At 38.5% G+C, this 19342-nt stretch overlaps 2 protein-coding genes across 2 annotated transcripts in view; both read right to left on the reverse strand.

Annotated features, from left to right (window-relative positions):
* Positions 1 to 3750, reverse strand: part of itga2.2 (integrin, alpha 2 (CD49B, alpha 2 subunit of VLA-2 receptor), tandem duplicate 2) — a 21553-nt gene extending 17803 nt beyond the window's left edge. Inside the window, exons 1-4 of the mRNA XM_005738187.1 lie at positions 3598 to 3750; positions 2486 to 2609; positions 768 to 877; positions 439 to 530 (exon numbers count right to left, since the gene is read on the reverse strand). Coding sequence (XP_005738244.1) covers positions 439 to 530; positions 768 to 877; positions 2486 to 2609; positions 3598 to 3643 — 372 coding nt within the window. The 5' untranslated portion in view covers positions 3644 to 3750. The remainder of the gene's footprint in view (positions 1 to 438; positions 531 to 767; positions 878 to 2485; positions 2610 to 3597) is intronic.
* A 7721-nt stretch (positions 3751 to 11471) lies between these two features.
* On the reverse strand, positions 11472 to 19342 carry paip1 (poly(A) binding protein interacting protein 1). The gene is made up of 11 exons (XM_005738188.2): positions 18876 to 19342; positions 16899 to 17050; positions 16584 to 16781; positions 16337 to 16449; positions 15797 to 15908; positions 14920 to 15045; positions 14699 to 14805; positions 14299 to 14416; positions 14127 to 14181; positions 13619 to 13697; positions 11472 to 12551 (listed from the first exon to the last, which is right to left on the reverse strand). The coding sequence occupies exons 1-11, from the start codon at positions 19072 to 19074 to the stop codon at positions 12464 to 12466; spliced, it is 1347 nt and encodes a 448-aa protein (XP_005738245.1). The 5' UTR covers positions 19075 to 19342; the 3' UTR covers positions 11472 to 12463.

The following is a 19342-nucleotide window of genomic DNA, read 5'->3' on the forward strand; positions in this document are numbered from 1 at the left end:
TGTCAGTTTCCTAAGGGTCATATTTACCTTCAAATATCAGTACACAGCTCATCACAGGCTCATCTAGCATGGGCTACATACTACATACTACAACAACTCCATAACAATCCAATCTAAACAACCAGCTCTGCTTTTCTAGTCTAGCTCCCTAAAGAGACCACCCATATTTTTTGTCACTGGAGTGAGTCACACACAGTTTGTGCCAACTTATAAATAGGAAGGAAATGGTGTAGGGTAAGGTCTTTATTAGAGCTGTGATGTATGAAGTAACGAATAAGGAGTTGTGTTGTAAAGGCCTAACTGAATAGAAAGTGTTAGTCACGGAGGTGGTTATAAAAATACATTACTGAGCATATAGACTGGAAATAGCTCTCCTTATGCTCAGTGATATAGTGTTATTTCCTTTGTGTGAAGTTGCACACACTCAAACAAACATACCGTCAAACCATTGTCACCAGGCGTTCGAGTAAGAGTCAAACCCAGTGACATGTTGGCATTGACATTTTTAACCTCTGGAACATTGACAGAATCTGTAAAAAAGTGGCAAAGACATCATTAGATTACTGTTCAGATTAGAGTTCTCATCAAGAATTTCTACAACCTGAAGAAAAACCTTCTAAAAGCTCAATATATGAAGTTATTACAACTTTGTTGGATTTAACTGTTACGTCTGACGAATTTGGAAACATAAAGAGGACAGAATGACTTCTTGTGTGTTTCTCTGCAAGGTAGCCTCTTATTTGTGAAACAAACATCAAAAACCTTACCTTGAAGATTGAGCTTATCACAGCTGTTTTTGGATCCTGTGATGGGACATTTGTAAATATCCCCCTTCCTGTTTTGACTGTAACCGCTCCAAGGAGCACCAACCAGGAGCCTAGGAAAAAGAAAACCCCCAAAAAACATGCACTGTTGGTGTTATCCTTAAAGCTTGACCTACGTATGGGAAATTTTGGTAATCGCAAAAACACAAACATTTTCACGTAAAATACAGAAAACGGATTTTCTTTTAATCAGGCTATGAACTTGCAGCACTGAGTTTTTCTGCTCTTTTTAATAACATATGTGGATAATTCAATTATTTCATTCTTTAAAACAAACATCAAAGTTAAAACAGAAAATATCCACTTCATGTACTTTATTCCCACAACATCCAGCTCTTTCTTGCTGTTACTTAGACATTTCTCAAAATCTAGAGCTCAACAAGGCACAGGAAGAGGCACTCATCATTCTGCCATATATGGTATGATGTGTAATAGTGTGTATCTCCTGTTTAGTTTGCGGACTACCATGCAACGTGCAATCAGTAGTCTTTATCAGATTCTGTATTTCCAAGTTACGCAAATAGGTCACTCCTTCAGGCGGTGAGTTACTCTGACAAATGCTGACTCAGAGTGTACAACAGTCAGACATCTAGTTGTTATTACTGTTTAACTAATGTTAAACAGTAATGAATTTTATTACTACTTTACTGTTACACATGTATAATAAAAATTGGCGAAGACAGTTTCAAACAGTATAGTAACGTGCAAAATTAAACATTTTGGGACAAAAAAAAAGTCTGTACCTTATTCAATATTTATCAGCTGTTATACGTGACAGGTAATATCAGCACATGTTTAGTTACATGTTCATGTTTTTGTGAAAATGCTCAACCTCAGTAGTGATACCACAGGAAATGAAATGGCAGCGTTTCCACACTACAACCCTTATAAGAGTGGTGTGAGAACTGTAGATGAACAACAGCTGTAAACAATAGCTGCTTAAAGTGCAGCTTTTTAAAGCATGCAATGAAATCAGCTAAGGCCACTGCAGTTTCCATGCGCATCACTTAAAAACTAAAAATGTGTGAACTGTTGACTCAATAGTTAAGACTTTTGTAACTACTGTTGGATGCTGCAATAGAATAATGACTAGGCCACATTTTTTGCAATGGAATGTATTGCTTTGAAAACTTGCTTCAACTTGGTGGTAGCATAGCAATGTGGAGACTTGTCTGTGCGCCAGTAAGTGGCTTGAACATTTCCATTTCCATCTCTTTGCAGTTACAGGCTGTTGTTTCCAACTTGATTCTTTTGAAAATAACATGATGTGACTGCACACGCACTGATTCAAAGATATTAAAGTTTGTGTACAACAACAGGATTTTTTTTTCTCAAGTGTACAATTGTTTGAAGCTTTTAAGTCAGTTTGGAGCCAACCACTCTGTGATGCACGTCCGACCTTTTTGCGCAACACCAAATTGAGCCTGTTGTAGCGTGCAGGCTAATAACGAGGACCTCAAACCTGTCCTCTGTGAATGCCATTATCTCCCGACTTTTAATGCTGTTTCTAGGAAAACTGCAAAGTAATATGCACACCGCTTGAAGGCTTATAGCAGCTTAATGTTTTTGTTATAAAACATTAAAGACAAGAAAATATGGCGATGACACTGAAACCTCTTTGATTCAAGAAGTTTTTTTTATGTGATGACAGAAATTCATACCATTTGCCTTGATTGTTTTCCACTTGTTGGACTGTGTAACCAAACTCTTCTTTTGCTGTTCCGCTAAAGATCTTGGCACCTGCAGTACCAAGGTTGAAGGACCGTGCCTGCCAGATACTGTCAGCTGGTGGAGGGGAAAGAGGAATTAACATCACAGTGTGACAACACAAATATCTATCTGCATTTCATATTGCATTTGATGTCAGAACAGGGTTATAAGTAGTACAGCTTCAGTTTTATCTTCAGCAACAATCTGAGGCATCTGTGGCTCATGCTCTGTTAAAAACAGCATCCCCTTAACTCAGTGAGAAAGGCAGACCATTAAGAAGCTTCACACACTCAGAGTTCATACATTTCACGAAGAGTTGAAGTTTGAGTTAGTAGAAGCTGTAACGGATCAGTCTGTTTCTAAAGAGATGGCTGTATTCCCAAACACATCCATTTGAATCCCCTCAGGTAGAATATTTTGGTGCAGCAATAGACCCACAAGCCCATACAGGCAGAGCAGAGCTCAGCTTTCAGCCTGCCTCTCTCCCTTCTCAGCAGGTAGAGGATTCACGAAACCTTCACCAGTCTTGTGTCTTGCCACGCCCGTGTACCTGCAGCACAAAAACAGCTCGCTGCGTCCCGTGCACAACCCAAAAACCATGAATAACAACTGAAACAGGAACAGAAAAAAGGACCGGATTAAAAATGTCTGTCATGTTCTGCTCCACAGCTGCCACACATTGGAGGGCAGCGATAGCGAGCAGTATGTGAAAATATTAGTTATTTCCTCTATGATCCACATAACGTAGAGCCTTGACTATGATATTATTTCTACAAGAGACGAATAAAAGCTGGAAATCTCATTAAAAATAATCTCCTGGCTAATCATCCGGTGAAATTCACACGTTTTGCAATGTGTTCAAAATGCGCAAAAACCGTTAAGAGGCTGAAGTCAAATATACATCGAATAACTGATACAGCTTAGGGGGAAAAAAGATCTTCTGAAAAACTATGAAATCGTCGCTTTTCCCAGCGAGGATTGGCTGTTTATCACCCTCGAAAGGGTTGCGGCGAAAAAAATGTGTTAACATCTTTAAAGTCCAAAACAGAAGTTTGGTACTTACTTATGACAATTAAAGTGAAGACAGTATTCCGCCAGAAGTGCTCCATCCTCACCGTTAGTCCATTTAATAACAAATAAAGTCCCGCACTTGTCAAAACAGTCCGCAGCGCGCAGTCAGCGGTGACGCACTGGACAGTCTAAATATGGCTCTGTCTTCCGCTTACCTGTACACACAGAAAGTACCGTCAAACAGTGAGCAATAAACTCAGAGGAACTGGACCACTTACAGTCTGGGGTGTGCTCAAGCTATAGCTCTGTATAACTCGAAACCAAGTTAAGAGCAGACAGCAGTCCCTCAGGCAGATTTCAAAGTCCAGTTTAAAGTCCACTACTTTGAAGATGAAATCTCCGAGACATAAGGAAAGGAAATATGAGTGTTCCAAACAAGCCCACACCCGTCACCCTTAATTTTAATCCCCTTTAATCATCATTCTAGGGCTTCGCTATTTGTGGACTAACAACACATAAATCATCCGCTGCCAAATAAAAAGCAATTATCATCAATCAGTTAACAGAGAACAGTCTGAGACGTCTCCTCATCCCCCTGAGCTCGAGCTATACTCTTTGTATTTACAAATCACTGCAGAGCATAGAGTTATGTTCATGACAGGGCAGCTACTATATTAAGAAATGTCAAATATCCAGAAGCTATAAAATGATGCCCCAACAATAGAAAACTCTATGAGATATGTTTGAAGAGTAACCAAAAGCCTTTCTATATTAACTGGAAAACAATGACGTAGGCCTTTCATAAAGCAATGGTCAGGGTGGTGAAAGAGTTGAAAGAGCGGTTCCTTTCCAAATTACTCACTTAGAAACATCTTTGGCCAGAGCTCTCTGCGCAGTATACCCCAGACAGATGATTACCCCCTCTGATGTCATAATGTTTAATGAGCAAGTAACTCATAGTAGTTAGGTTGTGTAACTATTTTTTTTTTCACTTTAACTTGGAAGCCTGACTCAGACTCCGAGTGTTTGGGTCTATAGGTCTGAAATGGACCCTAATGACTTCATGTCAGTTAGATATTTTTAAAACAAAGCCTGCATTGTGAACAGGGGTTGTGGAATGTGAAAGATCTTTGCCAGGCAGTGACGGGTTTAGATTGTACTTTTTGGGAAATGTAGACTTTTTCGTCAAGAAAATAGTAGTCAAGAGTCTGTGAACTCTATTACAGCCTCATTTTAAATTTGAAGATTGGCTCATGGTAGTCATAGTTTCCCCCTTCAGCTGAGCTATAATGTTAGTACACTTCCTGTGGGCTGTGGATGCCGACAGTAGAAAGAGGCCATTGGTAAATACATACTTCTGTTTTTCAATTTTTTCTTTTCTTTTCGTTGTTGTTGTTTTGATTGAAACGTAAACTAGAATCAGTGGTTTGAGGTGATAAATATTGAATATTTTGACTGGTCTTAAATCATGAGGCCCAAGAGTATGCAGAATAATTGCTTGTCTTAATAATGAAATGAAACAGGAATTTTGCTAAACCCTGTCCCATTTCCAACATTAAAGTATCGTGATGCTTCTCTTTTGCCATCCTCAAAAGTCACAAAACTCACTGGAACACAAAAAAATATGATTTGAACATCATTTAACGTGTCCTCCTCGCCAAGCGTCATATATTAAATGAAAGTTAGGCGTCAACTGACATAAGACGTTAAGGTTTTAGCATAAGGCTAAACCCTTTTGGTTAATAGCAGCTCTTCTGTTAACCAAAGGTGTGATCCAACTGTAAGAATGTGAAGACAGTGTCATTATGTAGCTCATTAAACTACTAAAGCAGTAAATGACCTAAAGCAAATGAAACAAATATTCTGTGGGAACAGGCTTCTGCACCCACTCCTTTATTTATATCAGTTTACTCAGTTGTTTTCACAAAGACTGGAAGAAACAATGCATACCAGTATTCACAGCTAAACCTTTGTCTTACCTCCTTTGTTTGCGCAGCAAGACAAATGTAAGACATCTGTTGAGCTGGAGCACCTTTAGAGTTCAAAATTGCCAAGTTTAAGAAATTCTGTAGTAGTGATGTGAAGACGTTCCTGGAAGGGGGCAGGCTTCTTTTCTGGGATAAGAAACTGAAAGTGCAACTTTTCCCAAAGTTAATAACTGACTCATCGGTCTCATATATACAAAGAAAACCGCATCTGTTAAAGGGTCCCACCTTTAACAGGATACTACATTCCTTTATTTATAGATATTATTTTACAAAAGCGGTATCGAAGGTTTTAAAAGAGTTTAATTTGTTAAGTAATGCTAAACAATCTAAGGAAGGATCTTGAAACAGACGAGCCAGCAGTTTATTTTCCTGTCAGGCACATACAGAATGTGGCAGTGTGGGAGAGTCATTGAAAATCCCCTCCAAGGCGGCTCATGAATCATTCCAAGTTGGTCAGGATGTTAGGAGACGATTTGTAATCACAGGCCAAGCCTTTTGTTTCACAGGATGAGGTAGCCCGCCGTCACACGTATGTGTTTTTTTTTTACGTAAACTTGCTTTCCTTATTTGTTTGTCTTTGTTACATCTTGGCATAAAAAGGTAGTTTTGGTTTTATTGTGTGTTTTTCCAGGGTTTGAGATACAATTTGTTGATATTTGTGCCAGCACCACTACACCTGTGATTACAGTCAAAACATTTCAAAATAATATATTCTCAAAAACTCTTTCTACATGAGTCGCTAAAATTCTGTCAAATGAGCAACTTTCCACCAGAAACATACATTCCCATTTAAAGTCAGGTCAGTAGTGTCATTCTCTAGTTTGTTTCTCTAGACAATGTACTGAAGCTTCATGAATATCCACAGTATTGCTTCACACTTGCAAATTACAAACTGAGCACACATCTCATTTATTTCCTGCTTATAGCACTTGCACACAGATCATAACATTATCAACCACTTGTTGAAATTTGAGGACCAAACTCCTAAACTCTTTTAAAGTATCTTTAATTTTTCCCAAGTTAAAGAAAGCCATTTCAGAAATGCAAGTGCTCTTTGTGTCATTTTCTGACATGTGACATTTGTTGCAGTTTTCTGTGTTTATTTGACAAGTTATTAAATTTAAAACATGTTATGCAGAGGATGGCAGAGACATGAATACAGGAATGAAAGCAAGTTCTGGGTGAATGGATTGTAGCACAGAGCTAATCCCTCTTTCACACCCAAATGCTGACCAATGGGAATCTCCAGTCCTGTTTGCCCGGTTGCATTTTGAGCCACACAGTCACATCCAGCAGGCTCACAGGGGGCTCACGAGTCAATGACTGCACACAGACTGCTGTTGGAAATGTGACTGGATGAAGTTACTATCCTGTCATGTGACCAAAAATAGATATGTAGAGTTATATACAAGATTTGTACATATATATTTTCAACTAAAAAAAACAGCACTAAGCAAACAGGGGGATTCTTTTCTCAGCTTTATTTCATGCCAGTCATGAGTTAGCAGCAAGTGGTTTGTAGATTACAGTTTTTTACAGCCGCTAGGACACATTTCACAATACTTAGGTCACTTTTGCAAAACTCTTCACACAATTCTCCTAACTGACCTTCAGCTTGGCAAAGCAGTTCATTTCACATTCGAAATGCACTACAACTACCAAAACACTTTATTCAGGTCTCAAATAAACTCATTCTTCCAGAACACTAGCAAAGGTTGACAGCCGACAAACACACTTTGTCACCCACAAAACAATGACCTAAAAAACACTAACAACATGTAGCATTACACAGTGTTTTCCTGTGTAAAACAAGGACACATCTCTGTTTATAATTTCAATATATGTTACTCATCTACATCATCTACTAAGCACACAATGCGCCAACTGCACACTGATGGTATGAATACAAAACACATCTGGCTTTTGCTTTCTCTGTGCGCAAGGTAGGCTATGTCAGTTTGAGCTCATACTTCTGTCATAGATCCATAAGCATAGAGGGATCCAAACTTCAAGTACTGGTGTTTATTCAAACACATCAAAACAAACACAAGTGTTCATTTCCAAGTATAGGATTATTTGCAATCGCCATAATGACTATATGGGTTACTTGGTCTGCAGTGAACATGCTTCCTCTGCCCCAGCATCTGGTCATCTAGCAATTCTGTAAAGTACAATTTCAGTATTTTTACATCAATGGTATTGGTGTGTTTCTCATTGGCATATGGCAGTGCTACAAATCTTTGTGCGAAGTGACTGTGCTCACCGATTCTCATTTCAAGATGTCCTTATGGTACTTGCTACAGTGTAGCGGCTCGAGTTAGGCTGGACCCGTTGGCCAGCTACCCTCAGGGTCATTCCACGGTTGATTACATGGTCCACTATTGTAGCTCTGATGTCATCAGCAATTCTATTTCTTACTCTTCCTACCCTTCCTCTCCCCCCTCCTCATCTTCCTCTCCCCCCTCCTCGTCTTCCTCTTGCTCCTCCTTGTCCTTGTCGTCCTCTTCATCCTACTTCTTCACCTCCACGTCCTCTTCCTCGGCCTCCTCTACTTCTCACTCTTTCTGCTCCCTCCATTGTACTCCGCACACACAGCTTACCTGTATAGTGCTTAGGCTGATTGCAAAGTGAACTAATTATCTAGAAAAGTTTTCACATGTGAAAGTGTGCCAGACAGTTAGCAAATTAGTGTTAATGATAGCCATACATGTGTATACTTTTGCTAGGAGTGTGTTGGAAATTTGGTAATTGAGTGTTGTGCAGTGAATTGTGCCTACAGTTTTGCAAAGTGTGTGTTACAAAATTGCAAACTGAGTGCAAAGCAGTTTTTGTGCTTTTAGTTCTGCAAACTCAGTGAGTGGTTTTGCTATAAGTCTGAATAGTTTTAGAGATTGTGCTACAGGAATCACAGTTAGGGTTTAAGCATTCAGAAAAAACTGTAATCTTCTGGCATGCCAGAATTGAAGGAGTTGAAAAATTGAAGGAGTAACACCTGTGTAGATGTTCATCTACAATGAGAATCAGCTGTGGCTGGTTAAACTGCATTTTTAGATTTAAAATATGTTTCAATAAAATATTGCTGTTGAATTTTGCTGTCTTATTCAGTTTTGCATTATGTTATTGTTTTGGCCATAAGTTTAACAGTTTTGAAAACAGTATGTAAGTACATGCAAAATGTCCTGTACGTACAAAGATTTTTGGCAATTGCTGTGTCCGAGTGAGAAAATAATTCATGAAATTTGAGAGATGTAGTCATTGAATGCATCTTGTGCCAAAACAATGATAACTGATCCTCAGTTTAGCCCACATAGACTTCTGTTGTGCTCACTGTTATACCACTAAATGTTATATACCTATGTGGTATGTGACTTTTGTTGCTATGATGCCAGGTCTCTCTTGTAAATGAGATTTTTAATCTCAATGAGATTTTTACCTGGATAAATAAAGGATTAATAATAATTAAAAAAAAAAAACTGTGTGAGGAGTTTTACAAAAGTGACCTAAGTATTGAGAAATGTGTCCTAGCGTCTGTAAAAAACTGTAAGATATCAGCCATATGCAGTGTGCTTCCTCTATGGATGACACATCCACATAAATTTGGATGACACATAAATTTAAACTGTACTCATGAGCTGTTCATTTTTAGCAGAGCAGTTTGAAACGGTATGTGAGATAAGTGAGAAAATTGTTTGATGGCATTACATTTTATGCAGACTAGAAAGCAAATGTTCCTTCTTTTGTTCCAAAATGGTAACAACTGGCAGATGCTAACTGTTTACTACCCAGAAAGTCTCTCTCTCTTTTTTTGGTATGGCAGTGAATTAGTAATTGAAAATATATTTTAAAAAGTATGTACTAATACTGGCTTCATTCAAAGTTCAAACTGTAACTGTTGTTGTTATTATTGTTGGTTTGCATTTCCCATAAATGGGCCACCACAGCGCTTTAACTACAGTAGCACAGTGGCACGGTGGTTTGCACTGCCACATCAAGAAGGTCCTGAGTTCAATTCCACCATCAGGCTGGGGTCTTTCTGTGTGGAGTTTTCATGTTCCCCCTGGGTTCTCTGGCTTCCTACCACAGTCCAAAGCAGGGAGTGGGGATATGTTAATTGGAAACTCTAAATTGCCCATAGGTGTTACTGGTAACCTGTCCAGGGTGTATAGGCTCTAGTGCTTTAAATATACAGACAAGAAAGAAATGCAAAATATATTCTGAATGAAACTTGCTTTCCAATGCTTCCATAGAACACAATAGCTGTTTAACTGCATCAAGAAAAAATATCTCTGGTGTGTCATCGAGGTTAATGATATAGTATAGTGTTTTCCAAAAATGTAAATGTAGAAATGAAAGAGATGTGAGACTGAGAGGCTGTCATTTTGTGCTTGTGTTTGGTAGAAAACACGGTACCATCTATTCTCAACCAATTTGCTGCACATCCATCTCCTTGTAACTCAGCTTCATAATATAAGGCCAGTACTGAAACTAAATAATTAGTCTGCACAATTACTTAAAATCTCAAGACAAAAAAAGACCTCACCACTCCTTCATTTAAGTTAAATGTTGTGTTGTGTTGTTCATGGACTTCCCTGACAACGAATGACTTACTCACTTTACAAACATTATTCACTTTATTCACCAAATGGTAGCAATCACAATTGTACAGTTTCATATCTGTAAACTGGGAGACAGTTAAAAGGGTGGAACAATCACACATGGAGCAAATGGAAATTTTTAATGCCTATTTTCTCACTCTGTGCAAAACAATGATACACAAAAAAATTGCCAACATTTCCAAGGAATGTTCCACTTTGTTGAATCTGTGGCATGAAGATTTAAGGCAGTTCTAAATGCAAAAGGGAGTCAACCGTGGTACTTGCAAGTCTACCTAAAAACGGATGTTAGTGTGTATATAGCAAGCAAGCAAGCAATTTATTTATATATTACATACTGTGTCATATGCCAAGGAGTAAAAATGGGTTTTAAGGCGTGTTTTAAAAATGGACAGTGAAGGGGCCTCTCTAAGGGGCAGATTGTTCAAGAGATTAGGAGCAGCAATAGTATAGTACCAAAAACAATCATACAAATAAGAAAAAAGCTAAACCTTTCTAGAACTTTAGCTAATTGTTATGAGCCATCACCTCTTACTGACAGAATGACAACTGCAATGAGTGTTTGTTTCACCATCATAACCAAAAAATGATATAACAGGAGTATTTGTATTGTGAACCCTGTTGAAACTTCTACATTGTACTAATATAAAGAAAAAATATTCTTCTTGACTGGCAAAGTCTCATGACTCTAACTCTTTACTTTGATGGCACAACATGTTTCTGAAGTTTGGTAGAGCACTGTTCTGGTTGCAGCAGATGACGTACCAATGAGTACAGGTCAGCAATGATCAAATCTAGTTGTTTGATAGGATGTGATATGATTTATTGTCCCCTTAGGGAAAATTGATGTGGACTCAAGTACTGTACTGACACAGAGTTACCACCTGATGGCAGAGTTTGTTCAGAAGATGTTTCTAGGAGGAATATCTTTTAGTATTTATACACACAAAGTAAAAATTCATGTCATGTCTTTTCAGGTCCAGGTAAGTGTCATAAATATACAGCCATGAATTCAGACAGTCCCTCCCAGTTGATGAATACAGTAGTGAATATGGAAGCCTCCTCCTTTCCACTAACAACAGCTTTACTGGTAAGTTTATCTTGCTTCTCTTGTTTTAGGTCAGTCTCCTTCCAGTGCATCCTTGGTATAATGATGTGAGGTAATGTTTGTTTCAGTGGTTTTTTTGTGTGTTTTACACACAAAACACCCACACAAAACTTACTATTGAGATGGAAAAAAACATGGATCAAATAAAGGCATTTAAAAAAAAAAAAAAAAAAACAACAACAATAAACTCAAAAACACAAATCAAGCAAATGCAGTCTCACATTATAAAGAATTTATTGCAGGCAAACAATACTATAAATAATATTTACAAACTATAAAACAACATTCCGTTTTATGGGAGCCACAGATTGCTGGTAAACAGTCTTTCAGTCTCGGGATAACAAGGAGTCCGTTTCTGCAGTTTAGTTATGCAACCCTGACCTGCAAGATGTGTATATATTTGAAAGTACATTCAGGAAATCAATTGGATTTAGATGCAGATTTCAGTTTTCAAGCTCTGAATTTTCCACAAAGGTCTGTGTCAATGTTCGCTTCACAGTTTGTGAATGAATTTAAATATTTTCTTATACAACATTTCTTAATTGGCACAGCTTTCCACAGAGCTTTGGAACACTTCAGTTAGCTGCAGCCAGATGAATAGGTGAACAGCCCAAAATATAGTATTTAATATCGACGGTGTGATGCAATATCACAACAGTACGGATAAAGGCTGTAATACGTAGTAAAACAACCAACTCACTCATCTACAGAGAATTTAACATCAGAATAAAGCATCTCTGTGATGCTGTTTTTCTGGCCTCTACCTATAGACTGGGGGAATTAATTAGCAGTTAACAAATTATGCACACATTAGATTAAAACACATCCACCTTTAAGAAAATAACAACAACAAAAAAAAAAAAAAATCCACAGCAAACTACTTCCCTCTTGGCATTTAGTTTAGGCAAAGGAAAGAAAATCTTGGAAGCTACTTCAAAAGAACAAAGAAAAAGCTTCCATGTCAAAAGAAGTCTAAATTCTTCAACCTTCTGAACAGTTATCCCACTGATTGTCCCAATTTTTCTAATCAACACTGACTGAAAACAGTGTCGTTAATGCAACTATGAACAGCTCGTTTTGTTAAAATGCTTGCAGTAAAATAAAAATCTGAGCCTATCAAATGCTAGTTTTTTCTTTTTCTTCCGGCACGTTGAGTGGGAAAAGTACAGTATATGCCTGCTTCAGACTTTCAGATTCTTCGCTCTCACGTCATTGTTGTCGTTTCCTCTCCGACTCTAAACAAAAATTCTCAAAAGCTTCTATCATCTCTGGCTCCATCTCGTCCTCAAAGTCGTATCTGTGAATGCAACACAAGGGATTTAGAGGCATGGATGTTACTTTTAAGATCCTTAAAAGTAAAATGTGTACATTAAAGTATTTGGCATTTCAAAGCATATTCAGAGAGACACACGCACAGCTCTGAGAAAGAGAGAAAGAGCGGGCGGGGGGGAGCAGGAGTGAGTTAAGCCCTCTTTCACACCCAGCTGCTGACTAAACTGAATCTGAGACTGTGGACAGCCCTGTTGCATTGTGGGGCAGTCAAACACAGCTGCCAAGCTCAGGGGCCCACAGGTCAGTGGTGGTCACATGACTTCTCTTGGGAAGCTACTATCCGATCACATGACCAAAGTTGTGCAAGCATGGTGACACGGTTGAATTCATACAAAATGTGGTCTAAATGACACCACGGTAACATGATACGAAGATTAAGCTAATTAGTGCACCTGCAGTGTTACTGTGTGTGCGCACTATGAGAAAGGTGTAATACTTTTACAGAAAAACTCAAATTATTGCACTTAGCGGCTCACATTTGTAATTCTCCAGGTTTACATACTCTTACTTGCCAAAGTAAACAAGGAGTTTGATATTAGATGAGAAGAGAACCACAATGATGTCTGCAACACATTACATGTGTGGATTAATTGTGCGCCTGAAGGGCATTCAGATGTACAAAAATGAAAAATAAAAAAATGCTAATGCTGTATTCAGCAAATTCAGCATTTGGTGAATGACTATGGAGGGCAAAACTGTCAAACTAAGAAATTAGCCAGTAAATTAATCCGGTTCACCAAAAATAATAAAGCTTTTTAACAAATACTTTATCTGTGTTTGTATTAAAGCCCACATTTATGTTGTCACACTGCATTTTAAGTGTATTTTTCTTTCAATTTATCTACTTCTACTTTTTCTGTGTTATTTTCCCTATATGTATTCCTCTATTTCTATATGCATTAGCAGAGAATTAACAGGTGTATCTAGTTAACAAAGCAAGAAGCTTCAGTAAATAAGATAAGAGGGGGGAACCAAAAATAAATAAATAAGTCCTTATGATCCTTATCAATTACATTTACAGTGGGTACTTACATTTCATTTCCATTTTCACCATATACATCATGGAAATAGTCCTGCCTGTCCAGCATCTCTTGGTATTTTTCAGCATAATCTGTAAAACCATAGAGATAACAAGATCAGCATCATAATCGTATGCCAACTTAAAGTAGTAGCAGCATGTAAATTACATACAGGACAATGACCTGACTGAGGAGAGCCAAGAAAACATTTAAAAATGTGTTGAACGACACAGACGTAATTGTGCACGGGTCAAATTTAGAACAATTAATAGAAAGATTCTGTTCTATTCGGCAAATACATGCTGCTGTTTGAACTTAATAGTATGTACCTACAGCCTGCTCAAACGCTACTAGACAATCCCTAAAAGGACTGCAAGTGGACTGGAAACAGAAACTTGAAAAGAGCCAGTTTAAAAACGCACATATATTTTAAAAAGTCCCTTGCCTACAGATGTGTGCATATCCACATGAAGGGCTGATTTTTTAATTTTCTGTATGCATGGACATATCTGTAGACTGACCTGGGTCTGCTGCTGTGAAAGGAGTGCCATCTTCTGTGTAGAATGTAGGTTCATTCTGGAAGGTTGAAACACAAATGCATGAAAAATAAGAAATAAAGAGGGAGTGAAAGATGCAGAATTAAAGGAAAGCCAAAAAGAGTGATATGAGGAGCATGCCACAGTTAAAACTGACCATGAAGTAGTTGGGGTCATTGTCTGGTGTGGCACTGCTAGCTGCTGCAGCTGCAAGGACTCTGCCCCAGTCACTGGACCTCAGCTCCACTAGTTTAAGAAGCATCTGTCTCACATCTCTGAGAAGAAATATTAATAAGAAACTTTTCTAATCAAGCTGATATGGCAATTTACGGCTAAATCTTAAATTATGGCACATGCTCCCTTGATCCTAAGTTTAGAAATTTAGAAAATTGTGTTCATTTTCATGAATATTTCACGAAAATAAATCAAAAGATTTTTGATGACCTGATGAACGTGTTCACATGTGACCATCAGAGGCGACTATGCGTCTTTCTTTTTAACTACAAAGTTCGATTTAAGAAGAAGCGGTACATAAAAGATCAGACTGGTTGTCATACCTGCTGCAGGCAGCATCCAGAACAATATCTTCTATTCTTTTGATTAATTCTCCCATGTGCGACTCTCCACTCTCTTTCCAGGCATCATCCAAGACAGAACCTGTCAACTGCAAATTCAAAACATTCTTATTTCCTCCATTAATGATGGACAAACATCAAAAGATTTGAAAAAAATTAATTAAATTAAAAATCTGGTAACATTTTCAACTGAACTCTGACACCTTAAGCAGTTTGACAGCGCAGATGAGATTTGCATCCACAGGACTGGAGAACAGACTGATCAACAGGTCTTTCAGAGCACCTAGTAGGACACGTGCTCGAACTGGAGGTCCCTGTCCACTTTTTATCTAAAAGATAAAAGATTTACACACATGTGGAAAAGTGAATGACACAATTAAAAGATGACAGTAATCTGGTCAGTATTCTGGTGTTTGGGACTTACACTGTGAGATGCTCCTTCCTAGCTCCAAAGACAAGATTACTAACTAGCTGCCAGGAAAGTAGTGAGGCTGCTTATTAAAAGAAAACCTTGCATACACTAGGGCACTAAGCTATGCAGCATTTCAAACACTCAAATTATATTTGGTGATTAATTTTGGCATTTTTTCATCTGTTTGAGAGCAAACACGATGGATTTATAAATTTAATGGCCGATTCATTCTGTCTACTTTGAAAGCTTTGCCACTGCTAACCTGCATTTCCATACTTGTGGTTTCCTACTGAGATGTTGCCCAGATTGCTTGTTAACATGTCTATATCAGCTGCCTTAAAAGTCTCTTCTCCTGACATCAGGAAGATTGAAAACTAACCTCTTCTGACTGCAGCTAGCAACTGTTTTCTTTGCTGTGATCTGTAGCTCTGCTGCAACCTAGAGGGCCGCTCTAAACCAGGACCCGCAGCAGATGGAGAACTGATTGATGCACACTTGCGCAAGGCTCACTAAGGCTGAGAACAGACCAAGGACTACTAACACTAGATGCTCTTTTGAACAATAGAGTCTTACTATAGGAAAAAGACTCACTGGGGTAAGCAGACACCTCCCAGCTATCAACACAAGCAGAATCCAAAGGAGAGACTGCAGCGACTCTGAGTTCTTACCTCCAAATGTAGGTACAGCTCTCCCAGAAACAGCACATACGAGTGGAATTTCTTCTGAGTCTCTGGCTCTCCACGAACAGCTGCATCCCTTTGTTGAAACTCTGTTTGACATCTGCAACAGACAACATTCTTACTTTTGAAGTCACAAACTGAATCTATGGGTGACATTCTGTGGTGCTGTACACCTTACATATGTTTATTAACTCTTATATTTATATGCCAGGCAGGTCACAGGGTAAAAGTCTGGCCCCATAGTTTGGAGTGTTGGTTTAAAAAAAATAAAGTTAAAATAAAATAAAATAAAAGTTTTGCAGAAATAGTGAAGAAAATAAAATTCCCATCTTTAATTACAGCTAATTACTTACAACAAGCAGAGATGGAGAGTGCCAGTATTATAACAATTAATAAACTTGTATTATTTTATATTGATCCTGCCCAGTGCAGTGGTTAAAAATGGTTATATACATCTTGATTTACTTTTCATAGGAGCTTGTCCAAATTTTATACATACAAATCAGAAGGAGAGGGGGGGAAAAAGACCTTTTCAGAAGGAGCTGACGAAAGTTGCCGCTTGCCGGGGTGATTATGAGATGATGGGAAAGGTAGTTACAAAGCCTGGCACCAGTATAAGCGAAGTTTGGAATAGAAGTGGACTGCAATAAAAAGAAAGGCAAAGATATTAGTGAGGCCCCCTTTACAAAATTGCATGTATTGTAAATGCATTTTGTAAATATGTGTCTAAAGGTTTTAAATTATATTATACACTGCCTAAAATTAAAGACTGAACCTGTGTGTAGATCAGCTCCACCAGCTCCTTCAACAACTCTTCAGTGGTAACCCAGGAATTGAGAATACCAGTAATGTCTTCAACATCTGACTCAAAGGACCCTGGCGAGGAACTCAGGTGGCCAAGAAAGTCTGTGACTGTATCAGCCAGAGTTGGTTCGCCGTAATAGGCATCGCTGTCATCATAGTAAGCGGAGTCCTATACAAAAATTGAAAGAAAAACATGAAAATTCAGAGAAAAATTCAACAATAACTCCAAAAACTATCACCATAAAATGCATCAGGATTAATGTGTAGTATGAAACTGTTCTCTTACATCATATTGGTTAAATCCCAAAGGCACAAATTCAGGAGCATTAGCTGAAAGCTTTGATGACTTGATCATGGAATCCACATCATTACCACCTCTTGAAGCAGATGTGTTGTTGTAATTTGGACTCTGCGGAGGTCTGCTTTGTCTTCTATAATCTGGAAAAACAAAAATATTTCCAGGCTTTGCTTTATGGGAGACTACAAAGGTGTTTTTAAAAGAGAGAAATTAAAAAAATACTGCTGTAATGTGGTTTATTTTTAACAATCTTTGGGGCAACAAAGAAGGTCTGTAACACTGAGGAACAAGCTTTATCATTGGACGAGTGGACAATATATAGCACTACATGGTCTCTGTCATTGTTTTACTTGACTTTACTTAACACCTTTGACACAACAGGTGGACGTTGCTTGCAGCATGCACACAGATTTGACATGACATTTAGACCACCAAATAAAACAGGTAATATAAGACGCAGCACTGTCCAAAAACTTAACACGAGAAATGAATGTTAGCTGTGTGTAACAACACAACAACAGCAAAGACCAAGACATGGTACTGTCTTTGTCTACTGTTAGTTCAACAGAACTAACGTTGCACTATTAAAAGGTGTACTGTGTTTTAGGAGAAGCCCAACCTCAATTTAAACACTGGGATGCCAAAACTCATTTATCTGATGAAAAATCTGACCTTAAAATATGTAAATGATTCTGGTGTGTAGTGCCCAAAACTGATTGTCTGACAAAAAAAGTATTATATAATTTCTCAAAAATATCCCTGACAAATGACAACTTCTTTTGATGCAGAAAGAACATTACCTCCTGAAGGCAGACACTACAATCAGCTTTTGGCAAAGTGATTTTAATGTATTTATTTATTCAGTCTCACTGACAGTAAAAATGTCTTTTTCTTTTTTTTTTCCTTTTTTCCAAGAGCTATTTGGCCAAGAGGGCAGCAGAATCTGCAGTGAATGCAAATGTCCCATAATGATGGGACACATTTTATTGTTAATTTACCAGCGTATGTTCATTTGTCTGTCTTTGAAATTTTGTGTATTTACACACTGGCAATTTAAATGTGATATATTCTTGACAGGTATCTGATATCTTCTTTGCAGAACAATTCGGCAGAAATTTAATTTTGAGATTCGGTGATATTCAGTGGTTATCCAGATCCACAGTGAACTACTTCCTGTGTGGTTACCTCAGGGAAAGTGTGCATTCAGGTAAATCCTGCATAGCTGCAGAGGTAAAACAAAGCATCCAGAGAGACTGCATCCATTCCAGTTTATATGCTAAGCGACTCTTCGATTCTTCATGACCTCATTCCCTGTCATTTGTGCACCATTCGTGTATTTCTGATAGTTCGTGAGGTTTTAGATAACTAATACTGCGTTTTCCTCCATCAAGTATTACTTACATTCATGATAGCCGACTTACTCTTACTGTAAAGTGTGGTCCTCTGACAATTTCATGAAAGCCTCTTTACTAAGTAACCCCTTAAGAAACAAGATCCAGGCTTCTAGTCGTGCAAAAACTGGACGTTTACGGAGTCTCGTGAGCTTTTTTAAATCGTTGCTTCCCTCCCCAGTGCCAAGCTAGTTCTTCCTCCTTTTGCGCTGACGGTGGGCTAACTTTAGCTAAACCAACTCTACAAGTACAAGTTTAACCTGAGTAAGACAGAGTTGACTAAGTGCGAGCTTTATTTAGATGATGCCTAAGATCACATGAAATCCAACAAACGCGTGGATTTCCCAACCGAAAAGCACTAAGGTTAGCTTTCCCTTAGCAGCTAGCTAATGTCAACTCCAGATTTATCACAACCGAGCGCTCCCCAGAGGAAAAATGTCAACCAGATAATATTTACACTCAAACAAACACATTCTGTGCTTTAGGTCTCCTTGCCATTGAGTTAAAATGACAAATACCCGAATCTGAATGCAGCTAGCTGCATTAGCTGAGCTGCTGCTTGACAGCTCCGTACCTCCATCAGGTATGTCGCTGACAGAGCCAATGCTGTTCTCGGTAAAAGGAGGAGTTGTTCGCGGCTGTCTCAGCGGCTCTCTTTGGTTGAAGAGCGGGGTCTTGCTGTCAGCGTCCCCAGCGCCTGTCATGAGTCCGGGGTCTGCTGGAAAATTACGGGATCTCCCTGCTCCGGGAGCTCGATCGAAATTCTCGTTCATGACTGCTCGGTGTCAGCCTCGGCTCTTAATACAGCATCTGATATAAACGAAGATGTTCCGGTCGCCCTTCCAGCTGCCGTTTTCCGTGCGTAGCGGCAAGTGCTTGTGTTTTTTTGTTGGTTTTTTTTTTACTGTAAAACGCGTCCTATCTCGCTTTCATGGTGGCCTTTTCTCTATCGGATAGTATCAGTGTGTAATGCTACATAACTTTTTCGGCCACTTCCTTTAACAACAAACTTGCTGTCACTGATTATCCAGAATTAAAAAA

The sequence above is a fragment of the Pundamilia nyererei genome, unplaced genomic scaffold (genome assembly GCF_000239375.1).
Source record: "Pundamilia nyererei isolate P.nyererei 1_Seehausen unplaced genomic scaffold, PunNye1.0 scaffold00082, whole genome shotgun sequence".
NCBI classification, from domain to species: domain Eukaryota; kingdom Metazoa; phylum Chordata; class Actinopteri; order Cichliformes; family Cichlidae; genus Pundamilia; species Pundamilia nyererei.

Coding starts and splice junctions, on each gene's coding strand:
- paip1 (XM_005738188.2), bottom strand. CDS start 19,074: ATGAACGAGAATTTCGATCGAGCTCCCGGAGCAGGGAGATCCCGTAAT. Junction 15,046..15,796: donor AGCTGTACCTACATTTGGAG/GTAAGAACTCAG, acceptor TTTATCTTTTAG/ATAAAAAGTGGACAGGGACC. Junction 14,806..14,919: donor GCGCTGTCAAACTGCTTAAG/GTGTCAGAGTTC, acceptor TTGAATTTGCAG/TTGACAGGTTCTGTCTTGGA.